This window comes from Pteropus vampyrus, unplaced genomic scaffold (assembly GCF_000151845.1).
Source record: "Pteropus vampyrus isolate Shadow unplaced genomic scaffold, Pvam_2.0 Scaffold23, whole genome shotgun sequence".
In the NCBI taxonomy this organism is placed as follows: domain Eukaryota; kingdom Metazoa; phylum Chordata; class Mammalia; order Chiroptera; family Pteropodidae; genus Pteropus; species Pteropus vampyrus.
The window spans coordinates 8534109-8547933 of record NW_011888804.1 but is presented as its reverse complement, the minus strand read 5'-3'; the positions used below and the strand labels follow the sequence as shown (position 1 = coordinate 8547933).

The 13825-nt window shown below is 46.2% G+C and overlaps 1 protein-coding gene and 1 pseudogene across 1 annotated transcript in view; one reads left to right on the top strand and one right to left on the bottom strand.

Moving 5' to 3' along the window:
* CCDC60 (coiled-coil domain containing 60) overlaps nucleotides 1-13825 on the bottom strand; it is a 72807-nt gene that overhangs the window by 5452 nt on the left and 53530 nt on the right. The window contains exons 8-11 of the mRNA XM_011356070.2: nucleotides 7291-7375; nucleotides 3911-3982; nucleotides 1276-1338; nucleotides 489-611 (exon numbers count right to left, since the gene is read on the bottom strand). Of these exons, the coding sequence (XP_011354372.2) occupies nucleotides 489-611; nucleotides 1276-1338; nucleotides 3911-3982; nucleotides 7291-7375 (343 nt within the window). The remainder of the gene's footprint in view (nucleotides 1-488; nucleotides 612-1275; nucleotides 1339-3910; nucleotides 3983-7290; nucleotides 7376-13825) is intronic.
* Nucleotides 5856-5971, top strand: LOC111737028 (annotated as a pseudogene).

Here is a 13825-nt window from a genome sequence, read left to right as displayed (position 1 = left end):
GTATAGCAATGATCATAATTTGGACCTATATACTAATTAATTCAATTATTTTGTTTCTGCCCTTATTTTCCAGGAGAGACTATGAGCTTTTTTTTTTTTTTTTTCTGGCTAAAGAAATTTGGTAATATTTTATTTATAGTATTGTTCTTCATTAACTTATGAATAGTTTTTTCCTTAAACTTATTGGGGTGACATTGCCTAATAAAATCAAATAGGTTTCAAGTCATAGACATACATACATACATACATACAAACATACATACATACATACGGCACATTGTGTGTTTACCACCCAAAGTTAAATTTCCTTCTGCCACCAGATATTTGATCCCCTTTACCCCTATCAACCTCCCCTCTCCCTTCTTCTCTCTGGTGACTTTTCAAGCCCAAGAAACACGCCTTTGTTCCCTAGCTCTTGGCATCGGGCGGGCATATAGTAGGTGCCAGGTAAATGTCCTTAGAGCGAATGGATCTGCATGTGTTCTTACTTCATGAGGATTTCCATCTTGTCCTGCAGACAGAAGCCGGCCTCCTGGGCCACACTGTAAAACTTGGCCCTCATGGCGTTACACACCCCACTCTTGGAGTGGATGATGTCACGGTTGGTGCGGCTGTAGACACAGATAAGAAGGGCTTGGGGGATCGGGCCCAAAGGACAAACCCATGAGGCTGGCATCTCTGGGCCCCAAGGTAGGCCCCTTCAGTAGGGATTCCCTATATCCACTCGGGCTCTCTGCTCGACCTGGAGCCTCCCCCAGCATTCCCTTGCATGTGGGAAGGACAGGTCTTCTCAATAGCATCAGGCTGGTGGTGCAGGCCTTATTAAATGAGCCCACAGACAGCTGTCTGGTCACTTGAGCCCAGTAAATGTTAAGGACCCTCAGATGAAGATGGAATTTGGAGCTGGGAGATTCAAGTTCAAACTCCAGTGCCGCCCTTCTGAGCTCTGTGGGTCGGGCAAGACATTTCATTGGCTTCTCTGCAGAATGGGATAATGTCGCCACCTCACAGGATTGCTTTCGAGGAACAAGATAATGAATAAAGAATGCTTTGCTCAGGGGCTGGCACGGAGGAGAAATTAGTTGCCATAGTCAGAGTTGTTTCTTGCATGTTGACCACGAGCCCCTTGCCCAGGGAGTTCCTCGCCCTTCAGCAGTGTCTATGGCTTCGGGGAGTCTGGTCTGCCTTGTGTTATTTCTACACCCCTGGGAAGATAGAGGGTGCGGTCACCACAGCTCCTCTTGCCCATCTCCTTCCGTCGCCCATCTGGCTTACCTTTTAAACTTCTTCTGGATTGGTTGGCTGTGGCTTTCTCCACTTGTACTGCTGGATCTGTCACTGAAACACAAAGGGATGGTTTCGAGTTGCTTGGAGCCTGCTTTTCACAAAAAGGGCACCTCCAAGGTCCCAATGACCCCTGCTAGCTAGCCTCTAGGATTCAGGTAAGGGAGGTGGTTCTAACCAAGGCAGCAGTCGTAGAATACAGTGTGTGTTTTCGTCGCCCACCTTTTGGCCTTTGCTCCTACCGTACCCCCTTGCCTGGAGAGTCCTCCCTGTTTCTTCTCCACCTGCTCAAATCCTACAATATTTCATGGTCTATAGCAAGTTCTCCCTGTTCCGAAACTCTTAGTCCAATGTTGACCTGCCTCTGAGAGTTGGCAGAATGACACATTTTCTGGATCCCAGTTTCGTTTTGTCTAAAATCGGTCTCTCTACCTGGAAGACAAGTTCATTGTGGACGCTCCCATCCTCCTCTCTATACCCATCAGCACTTAACCTGGGGCTGAGAGCAGATTTGGTGAAGAGATGGTCGAGTCCTCCTAGGCATGCTCTCTTGGGTGTTTCTGACCCCAGACTGCCTCTTCCTTCAAGGATTCTTTCCTCTAAATTGGACCCTTGAGTAGAACACCCATTTCACTTGACTTTGGAGGGAGAGCTGGATTCAAAGCTCAGCCCTGGCAACACCACCTCCCCATCTGTGGGCAAGTAACACTGCTCTGGATTGTCAGCTTTTTCATCTGTGACCAATCAACTTCTCATGCCATTTGACCCTTTCTACATGGGGGCTGATTGAATCCTTTGAGTGGCTGCTTCCTCCTGTGGCTTTGTCTGGCCAGGGTTCCTGGTGGGGGCTGTGAAGCTCCCTTGCTCATGCTTATCCCTCTCCACGCCTTCTTCCAGATCCCCCTTTTGTGACCTGGGCCTTCAGCACCTTCTCTCCCACCCTGCCTTCCTTCGTTTCTTCCAAACACCCCAAAAATGGACTCAACTGCTTTATTTGTGTGGTATCTGTGTAAGACTGATTTTCTTGCTCCTATGATGTGTAGCTAGCCCTTCCCTCTCGGCCTTGTGACATCTGGAACTTCTTAAGGAAGCAGGCCTGGTGCTTTCCCAGACCTCTCTCCACAGGAAAGGTCCCGGCCTTTGCTGCTTTTCACAGAGGCTCATGGGACTGCACCTAGAGGTCTTAGACCTGGCAGGTGATGGATCAAATGCTTATCAAATGCTAGCTGGGATGCAGAGCCCCCGTAATAATACCCAGAAGGCTTTGTGTTGGATTCCAACCAGCTACCCCAACCTCTACAGATGAATTCTTTGGGGGAGCGTGTTGGCTTTGACTTTCTCCTGCTGACGGCTGACACTACGACTTAAGGAGGAGGTGAGAAGTGAGGGAAGTTGTGTTTTTAGCTATGATAAACAAGCAAACAAACAGAAATAAACAGCAAAAGACTCTTTTGCTTGTCTCAACCTCCCCTTTCCTTGGCTCTCATTGAGTTTCAGCCATACTGGTCTTTGCTCCGTGCCTCTGAGTTGCTTGCTGTCTCGGGCCCTTTGCACATGACATTCCCTCAGCTTGGAACACTATTTCCACCTTTCCCAGTTGTGGGCTAGATTTTTCTTCCTTTTCCTTCAAGCCTCAGCTTAAATGTCAAACTCAGTCTTGGTCTGGTTCCTGGTGCTCAACGTTCACCTAATCCTCCCTACTTCTCCTGCAGAACGCTTTCTGTAGTCATGATTATACAGCTAAGTCTGTGGATTTATTCGATAAACGCACGATTCTCTCGTTAGACCGGCAGTTCTCAACCGTGGGCAGGATTCGGGGAGAATGCAGATGGAAAAAGGTCACATCTTTATTTTAACTAGGCTTGAGCAGAAATGGAAATCACAGGTATTTGCACATCACAGTACAATTGTGGGAGATATTTTGAGAAATCATTTACACTCGACACTAATCCAAAATTACGGTAGTTGCTGGAGCTGCCTCTGAGTCTTGCTGTAGAGTGCATTGTGGAAGGAGCTCATAGATTACTACACCCCAGATTTGGTTTTAATAACGTCGTCTATATTGCTATAGATTTCTTTGTAAACCTATGTAATTTATAGTATGCATTTAAAAGCATTTTTCTGAAAGGATCCATAGGCTTCCTCAGGCTGTCAAAGGGTTGATGTCATGTAAAAGTTATCACCCCAGTCCAGGCAGTGAGATCCATAAGGGCAGACTGTGTTTGTCTTATTCGCTACCGAATCCTCCCAAACCTAGCACAGTTCCTGGCACACAGACGAACATTCTCGAGATGAATAAATGAAATGGGGGGGCAGATCTCCCCTCCCCCATTATAAGTCACCCAAGTAAAAAGGGAGGGACTGGTCTTATACAGTGCCCTGCCCACTTTATCCCTCCACTACTGGAGGATTTTGACCGTGTGGTATACAGTTGTTGGGGAGGGGAGGAATGCCTGCATACTCCCCTCCCAACCCTGAGAGTTTAGGGGCTTATTTCCAGTGAAGAAGGAAAAGTTGCCCCTCCCTGCCCCACTTTCCACAGTTTGGTGAGGAGCATCTCTGCAATGGCCCCTGTAACCGTGGGCTGCCTCCCAACCCACCTGCTGCAGGCCCCAGGCCTTCCTACCTTGATTTGTGAGTGGTTTGCATGTCTTTATAGGCAGAATCACTCTTGATTTGTTTGATCATTGACAAGAAACTGCAAAGCAAGGTGAGTCTGTTAATAAGGCAGCAAACCTACAGTGCTCCTGAGGCAGTTATCTGCAGGAGGATGAAGCATTCTCTTTCTAGAGCAGGGCTCCTTAGATGCTACCGGATATAGGAATCACCTGGAGAGATTGCCAGGAATATAGATTCCTGGACCATACTCCTGCAGAGTTGGATACATTAGGCCTGGGATAGAGTCCTACCCCAGAAGCTGCATTTAAAACCACACACACACACATACACACTTCTGATGCGTGTGTGCAGAGAGTGTATTTTTGAAACCTTAGAATTTCTCAGCATATCGTGAAATAATGCCTATTAAAAATACAGTTTTCTCTCGAGATTCTGGTTCAGCGGGTCTGGGATGAAGACTAGGAATTTGTATTTTTTTCATGAGGACCCCAGCTGAGTCTGTTCTTCAGGGATGTTTGGAAAACACTGATGCAGGAATTTAAGAAAAGGCTGTCTTCCTAGACGATGTTATGGTCTGAATGTTTTGTGTCTCCCCAAATTCTGGTGGTGAAGTCCTAACCCCGCAAGGTGATGGTTAAGAGGTGAGGCCTTTGGGAGGTGATTAGATTATGAGGGTGGAGCTCTCGTGAATGGGATTAGTGCCCTTTTATGATAGACCCCAGAGAGCTAGCTCGTCTTTTCCACCACGTGAGGTGACAGTGAGGAGACAGCTGTCTGTGAGGGAGCGGACCCTCACCGGACACTGCATCTTGATCTTGGGCTTCCGGCCTCCAGAACTGTGAGACGTAAATGTCTGTTTATAAACTATTCCGTTTATGGCATTCTGTCAGGGCAGCCCAAACGGGCTATGATAGATAATAGAGGTTTGGCCTTGAGGCTGGGGGGTTGGGTAGATTGGCTTTTAGGGGTTCTTAAAAACCCCAGAATTCTATGTAAGCCTTGATGGGAGCAGATGTGTTGTCCCCAGTGAAAAAAGGGGAATCAGGATCGTAAAGCGAGGAGGGCGAAAGGAAACCCGAAGCTCATCCTAACTGTCCCTCTGCGGCCGCACGGAGGAGCCTTCGATATCTGCTGCCTTAGCGAGAGATTAGGGAGATTTTTCTCCCAGAGGAAATGATGAGGATGGGAAATTTTAACAGGTTCTGGCTCTGTAACCATGGTTATTTTATCATTAGCTGCGACTGCAGAGTTTTGTGAGAACTAGGTTCCCGTGCGGTTTTTATCTTTGACGACCTCATGCAGGTCACTCGTTGCCATTCATCTCTGTCTGTGAGGTGGGGCGATGGCGATGGGTAACGGGTGATGAACCTGCCTCATCGAGGTGCTGCGAGGATTTCGTGGGACACTGTGTGTGAAATAAAACTAATAACCATCCCCAACACTGCCATTTACTGAGAGCTTACGGTATGCCGGGCACATTCTAATATGTTAAATGCGTTTATCTCACTGAATGCTTAAAATGACTCATTCGAGTAGACATTATTTCCATAACAGTGATGATAATTTACTGGGGTAATATCATTTAATTCCCACTACATCCCTTTGAGATAGATTGTTAATGAGCCTCACTTTACGGAGTGGCAGTTGGGCTCAGAGAGGTAAAGCAACTTACTCGACATCACATAGCAATGAAATGATGAGAGTGGAGATTGACCCTCGTCTGTTTGTTTCCAAGGCCAATGCTTTGATCCTGTACAATCTCATTTCATAGATGAGAGAACCGAGGTTTAGAGAAAGGCTGAGTGACTAATTCAAGGGCACTAGATTTTGAACCCCTAGAAGTCTGACTCCAAAGCCAGTGTTCAGACATGGTTCTATAGTGTAGCGGTTAGCATGTCTGCTTTACATGAAGAATGTCCTGGGTTTGCGCCCCAGTGGAGCCATGGTCCATGGTCTACGGCCATACCACCCTGAACAAGCCTGATGTCTGATCTCAGTAGCTAAGCAGGGTCGGGCCTGGTTAGTACTTGGATGGGAGACCACCTAGGAAGACCAAGTGCTGTAGGCATAAATAATAATAACAAAAAAAACAAAAAAAAAAAAACAAAGCCAGTGTTCACACTATGATTTCTTACAAAGGAAGGAGCCTCATGGAGCCGATGTTTCATCATTATTGCCTGTTTCTAATGCTGATAAATCAGGGACAGCGACCAGGGCCTTAAGGGCCAGCATTGTCTTTGAGTGCCTGCAAGTGCCACCCTCCGGAGCCCTGATGCGAGTTGAGGCAGGAGCAGACAAATTCATCATTACAAGAGGAGGCGGGGTGTGATGCATGTAAAAGTGCTTGGTGAGCTGTAATTATGGTAATAACAATAACCGATAAGTCATAGCCGGCATCTCAGTGGTCTGAAGGCGATGATGAACCACTTCTAGTGCCTCATTTATTTTCAGGCAGTAATTTGCTTACTCAGAGGGACCAATACTTGGGAAGGGAACTCCAGCTCTAGCCAGTGTGCTCTCCCAGGCTTTTAGAGGTCAGACAGTCTGTGGACAAGGCTTCCCACCAGAAAGAAGACACTTCAGGTTCAAGTGTGACCCCCCTGAGCCAATCACATTGGTCTCTGGCTTGAAACTTCAAAGGATTTTTGTTTCTTCTAGGATCGACATCAGAATCCTCGGGGAGGCCTCCAAGGTCCCCAGACAGACTTGCACCTCTTCCCATCCATTTTTGGCTGCATTTTAGTTCCTTGAAGGTGCCATGGTCCCTTTTGACCATATTTGCACATGTGCTGCCTATAATGTTCTCCTCTGCCCCCTGCCTGTCCTAACCCCAACTTTGACCGGCTAACTTTCATGCTTCAAAATCTCGGCTTAAAGTTTCTTTCTTGGAGGAAAGTTCTCAGATCCTGATCCCCATCCCAGATGAGACTGGATACCTCTATTATTTACTCTCACAGGTCTGAGTTTTCCTTCCAGAACCCTTCCCTCTATAATTAGTATATAGCCCATACGTATTTATAAATATTCACTAACAGAATGAATGAATAACCCAAGGATCCCTGGGTTGCAGTGTAGCAGAGTGGTAGAGAATGGTTTTTCGGAATTAGAAAGGTTCGGGTTCAAGTCGCGGTTATACCATGAGCTGGGTGACCTTGAACAAGTTCCTTCCCTTCTCTTTTACAGCCTCATTTCCTGACTTGTGAAATAAAGAGATAATAATACCTACCTTGCAGGGTGGTTGTAAGAACCCGGGGAGCTGATACTCGCGGAAGTACACACCCCTCGGTGCTTGTTTCAGAGAAAAGGCTCGATGACTGGGAACTGCTATTGTTGTCACCGCTGTTATTCTGCTATCCTTTACTCGCCCTAGAAGTCAAGAGAACATACCTGGGCGCCTTTTTTTGCATCTCGTTATCCATCATAATTGTCCTCCGGGCTTCTTCCCAAACCATCTCCAGGAGCTTCTGCAGATCTGATGGGAACATGGGAGGTCACTGTTGGGAGGGCTCTCTTGAGACAGGATTGTGCAGGGCAGGGCCCAGCCCCTGGCCTGATGTTGCTTGGCTCTGTTTCTGACTGTTGGGGAGCTGGAGAGGGATGGGATCGGGGTCCAGAAGCAGCAGAGGCTTGTAGTGTTTGGTAGGTCCTAAATCTGACCTTGTCACTCCCTTGCTTAACACCCTTCAGCGGACTCTCCATTTGGCTTTGGGCAACATTTAAATCCCTCTGCACAGTCCCTGAGGTTCTGTAGGATCAGGCTGCTCTTTTTTCTCTCCTGTCTCATCTCATGCCCGCCCCCGCCTTAAACTCTGCCGTAGCCAGAGAGAACTGTTTCCAACTCCGAGAAGAAATCGTCTTGTTCAGGAAACCCTCTCTGATCCCGTAGACCTGATGTTCCAAACTGGTGATCCACGGGCCGAATATCACTCACAGATATGTTTGATTTGATTCGCTGTAGATGCCAGTCTTTTAAAACTGGAAGGTTTCACATAAAATTCCAGACCTTGACCTCTGGCTTCCCCAGGAAAGAATCCGAGATGGCGGGCTTATTCCTGCCACACTCTGGCTGTGACCTTTAGCCAGGCGTGTACTCTCCAGCTCCCCACGGCACCCACCATGCCTCATTGCATTGGTTGACTTTTATTCCATCCCTAATATTGTTGCTTTTTGCCTAGTGTAGAGATATTTCTTTGTATCTGACTGTTCTGGGTTGAATTATGTCCTCTCAAAAGATATGGACTTCTGAATGGGAATTATTTACATTCTTACCTGGAAATAGGTAAGATGTAATTAGTTAAGGCGAGGTCATTCTGGAGTAGGGTGGGCATCCGATCTAATATAATAAGAGGGGAGATAGAGACACAGGAGAAGATGGCCATGTGGTGACAGAGGCAGAAATTGGACTGATGACGCATCTATAAGGCAAACTGCCGAGGCTTGCCAACGGGTACCAGAAGCTAGAAAAGGCAAGGAAGGGTCCTTCCCTACAGGTTTCAGGGGAAGCACAGCCCTGCTGACACCTTGATTTCAAATTCTAGCCTCCAGAACCGTGAGACAATCAATTCCTGTTGTTGTAAGCCACCCAGTTTGTGCCACTTTGTCGTGGCAGCTCCAGGAAACTGATACGGTGACACTCGCAGAATTTAAACAATGAACTGTATTTGGAGTAAGCTGTGTGCTTCAAGAAAAGTGGGAGCATGGACGTCCTAAGTGTTTTTTATGGATACAGATTTGCAAGTACCTGGCACTGTGCTTGTTGTTTATGGGTCTCAGTCGAAATTGATTGCCGAATAAATACCTGAATGACTAAGGAGAAAACGAGGGAAAGATTTGGGAGACAGTGAGTTAGATTTGGGGTGTCAGCAGAGGAGGACAATGCCGGCGGAGACACTTTTCACTTTCAGTAGGTGCCTGTAGTCAGTTCAGGCTCCTGTCTCAGAAGCCACACCTGGAAGGGTAAAGCCCAGTGCTTCCTAAGGCCATTTGTGTCTAGCCTCGTTTATGAATGCAGCTATTGGGTGCTAGTGACCTTGGAGCCATCTAGGCTGTAATAAACATCAACATTTAGCCATTTCCACTCCACCTTCCTCATTCCCAAGTAGTTTGTTTTCCTAGTAATGTGTGGTCATAATTCCATTTGACTTGAATCTGACCTTCGTTTTTTGTCTTATCTGCTTACCCCGCCCCCTACTGCCACACATCCTAGAGTCCTTGGGGTGTGTCCAGAAGCCTGTTAGTGAGGGAGCTGTGGTTGGTTCCTCCACTTTCTTCCCCTTCCCTGAAAACCACGCAGCAACATCTGACTTCTCCACCAGCCTGGGGGCGGGGGAGAGCGGGTGGATACCAGCAAATGACCCCAAATGGCACATTGGGCAGCTTTCCTAGAGGATCGTGTCTGAAGCTCCACACATCACTTAATACTCCATAATTTTTTTCTCTGCTTGCCAATAATGCCTCTGGGCAGGAATGGTGTCCCCCCAATGTTAATCTTCATCTGCATAGCTGAGGTTGGACATGTGCGAAATAGAATAAAGCCTTGAGGCTGAGAGGCCCCATCTACTCTTCAAGCCTACCTGAGAGAAGAGACCTGTTTGGAAAGGGTGCGGGTGCCATAATGGAGAGTTTCTCCGAGGAAGACAGCCCTGTGATGGGTGCCTGCACTCAGAGGGAACCCGCTCAGTTCTCAGTTCCTAGGACTTTCGGGGTGTCGTTACACACTGCTTGAGACAGTGGCATCCCATATTTTCAAATACCAAACCCTGTCTTCAGAGCAAAAATTCTGACTTCCTTCCTCCGTTTTCCATCTCTAGCCTGTTTAAGGATCTTAGTCTTAACTGACTAAACCCATTTCTTCCTCTATTTGGGGGAAAATAGGAGAGGTCTTTTTGTTGTATGGAATTGGATTGAGGGGGAATATTAGCTGGCATAGGACCCCTCTTTTTGAGTTGTTATCTAAGTGAGTTTCTCCTCTAACAGTTAGTTCTAAGGATGGGAGCTTCAAGATCGGCAGAAGGATCAGCCTGAACTTTGGTTCCTCGGGAATCCCCCCACCATTGATTTGGGGAGGGGATCAGTCCACGGAGAGGCCACAACCTGCTGTCCTCAGTGATTTGCACCCACAAAGACTTCATTACGCAGCCAGCCCTGGAAATTAGACCTTGGTCAAATGATGTGTCTCTCAGAATAGGATTCATGAATTCAGAATCAATTTTGCAGAGGTTTTTAGAAGGCAATTGAAGTCTGGGAAATTAATCTACTTTTATCGAGGCTGTGACAAATGGGATGGAGGTTAAAGTGTAAACAGAGGAAAAGGGTGGGGGGGGCGGGAGTAGGAGGACTTTATCTCTGTGACGTAGGTCTCTGGTGGAAATGCATTTCCTGGCCATTGTGCATCTTCTGTGTGTCAGGGTGAAGGTGAGTAAGATATTGTTCCACGCTTGTGGAGAGCTCACATTCCTTTTCCCTTTCTTCCTTAATAATAGAAATTAGGAAATAAATAATTCGTGTCTGTGTCTTTGCATATACTGTGTGTTTGTGTGTGTGTACAAGGGGGAGCATTTACTAATCCAATTTCCCGACATTCTTTGTAGCTAGGCATGGCCCTATGTCTAAATTCCGGGCAATGAGATTTTAGTAGAAGTGTGTGGAGCTTCTGAGAAGGCTGCTTAAACTCATCTGGGACTGGGTACTTTCATCCTTTGCCAACTTCCTTCTGCTTCCAGACTCTAATGTGACTGTGATGACTGGCGTCCCGGCAGCCATTTTGGATCATGAAGTGCTATTAAGCACGGTGGAGAAGAAAGACAGAAGGGATTAGGATTCTCGATAACCTTTTGGAGTCATTCTACCAGCCGTGGGCTGGTCTTCTTTAATCAGCAAGAAAAATAAACTTGCATCTTTTTTCTGCCATTATTCTTCAGATCTCTGTATGCAGCCAAAAGAAGTTCCTACCCAATACAGTATGATGTAGTTGTAAATTAAAATTAAGTACTCAGTAAAAGCAACTGCACTGTACTAAGAGAATTGAGAGGAAGGGACCCAGGAGAGTCAGAGAAGACATTACGGTGGAGGGGATATTTGAATTGAGTCTTGAAGGTCGAGCAGGAGTCGACCAGACTGAAGGGTCAGAGGTGAAAGGGCATTGCGGACAGGGGAGGGCACAAAAGTATATGCATTGTTTAAGAAGAAGAAGAAAGTATTTTGGTGAGGTTGGAGTGCCTGGTGTAAGGCGTGAAGTAGCAAGAGCTGAGCCTAGTATAGGCAGTCTGGGGCAAGGTCGGATGCAATGTCTTAGAGGCAATGGGGTGTCATTGAAAGATGGGGAGCACGATATCAGATTTTTAATTTAGAAAGTTCCTTCTGGGTCAATATGGGGAAGAATCTGTGGGCAAGTGAGGGCAAGACAAGGAGTGGAGAGACTAATTAGGAGGTTGGAGCTGTCATCTACATGAGAGGTGATGAAAATCTGGATAAGGGGGTCCCAAACTTAGGTACCTACACGGGTCAGGTGCCAGAAGTGATTGCCATGGAAGAAAATATCAAGATGCTCTCTTGCTCTTCCATTTCCCACTGTTTTTTTTTAGAGAGTTGGGTAAAGCATAGACCTTTGAGGGCCAGATGATCTGGTTTCACATTCGAATTCTGGCTCCATCACTTACTCGGTATGTGACTTTGGGCAAATTATATATGTGCTGGAAGCTACAATAATGCCTGACACATAGAAGTCCTTTAAAGTGTTAGCTGTTGTACCGTCGTCATCATCATTATCCTAAGGAAAACAGTAGGGCAGATGAGACGATAGGTGGCCGTACACCTGTCCAATTGTGAGCGGTGGAATGATTGGGGAGGGGTGGGGACAGTGGAAAACTAGAGAGCACATGCCCCAAGAGGGGCAGCTCCAGTTGAATGTTGTCACGCAGGGTCGAGGCCCATTGTTGCCACAAGGGCGATTTTTTTTTAAATCAGAATTTTTATGTTAAATCTTTTAATCTTAAAAAGCCACTCCTCCTGTTTTTATTTTTTATTTTTTTAAACCTTGCATGCTAAACAAACCTAAGTGTCAGGAACTGGCTTATGTGTCCCAAAATCAAGACAAAATCAAGACAAAATCAAGACAAAATCAAGACAAAATCAAAACAAAAGCAATAGGAATGAAGAGAGTAGGGTTCAAAAGAGTTTTAGGTGATAACACTATTTGGGGCTGGCAGTTGGGTAGATTTGGGGAGAAGGTGGCCATTGGGGAAGGGTCTGTGAGGCCTCAGGTGGCATCATTCATCCTTCCTGTCATCACAGAGTCCCTTTCCCCCTCTGCTTTCTCCTTCCTTCAGCACTCAGGCTGCCACTGGGAGGACCATCTGCAAGTTTGGGGGCTGAGGCAGTGTCTTGAAGCTGGAGACACATCTCTGTCCTTCTTATTCAAGAGCAAGACTTTTAGAGTTGAAGGACACATTAATGAATATATCATTAATAACCACACAGACACTTTTGGAAAGAAAATCGGGTCCTGTTACTCCTATACTGAAAACCTTCCAGAGACTTCCTGTTGCACTTGGGATAATTCTGAAGTCCTTACCTTGCTCTGCAGATGTCGTGCATGCTCTGGCCCCTGCCACCCTCCCTGGCTTCATATCCTCAAGGTCTCAGCTCAGACGTCAGAGCTGAGAGAGGCCTTCCTCGACCCTGGCTAAAGTCGCCCCATTCCCACCAATTGTCTCTCTCTAGCCCGACCTCTTGTTTTATTTATTTGCTTGTTTGTTTGTTTGTTTGTTTATTCATTCATCATTCATTCATATAAAATATTATCTACAGTTGCCTTGCTAGTTATAGTTTTCTTACTTATTGTCTCTTCTTCTTTCTAAAATGTAAGCTTGGGGAGATCAGGTACTGTAACTCTCCAGGCATTCAATAGCTGATCAGTAGATAGGTATTGAATGAAAGAAGGTTCAAGAAATCCATAAGTCACACATTTGCCGATAGCTTATCTTAGTTCCTCTCTGTCTCAAATGATACTTCTGTTCAGTAAACGGTTTTTCAGGGCTTGGAGCCTTTGTTGGTCCCCTGTCACCAAGGGGGAAATTTTTCTCACTGGCAGTCATCACTCTGCGTCCTGACCACTCCCTGGATTCTTGCACTTTTGCCCATTTCCGGCTTGGATGATGATCAGGGTCCCAGTCAGGCTTTCTGGTCTACCTGGATCTCTTGTCCAACCTCCTCGAATCTATACTACACCCAGTCTTTGTCTGCTCAGCTCAGCCCAGGCTTGGTTGTTATGGGCATCTGGAGATTGTGGAAGAACCCTGGCTGAGAAGGCAGGCCCCAGCTTGGGTGCCGCTGAGCGAACAGCAGCTATGGATATGGCAGGGAGGTGTCTCATGCAGCAAAGTCAACACTTTTGCAGTGGGCCGGCCACCTCTCTCATGTCCTTGTCTTTCTCTTTTTCCTTTCTACCTACTCCAATCCATAAAGCCTTCCACAGATTTTCTAAAGAACTTGTGTCCCCCAAATTGTGAACCACTGTAAAGGTGTGTTCCAGAGTGGGGGATCACGGAGTGATACAAATTCCATATATAAAATGTTTAGAAAAGGCAAATCCTTGGAGACAGAAAGTAGATCTGTGGTTGCCGGGGGTGGGGGCCGGGAAAGGAGAGGATCTGCCAGTGGATTTGAGGTTTTCTTTTTTGGTGGGTTGAAATGTTCTAAAATGAGATTGTGGTTATCTAACTCTGTAACTTTAGTAAGAAAATCGTTGAATCGTACACTTGAATTGAGTGAATTTTATGGTATGCAAATTATAAGTCAAAATCTGTTAAAAATAGACACAGAATTTCAAAACCTAGTAAGAAAAAATATTAAATATCTCATTAATAATTTTTATATACTGACTGCATGTTGAAATGATACTATTTTTTATAAATCGGGCTAA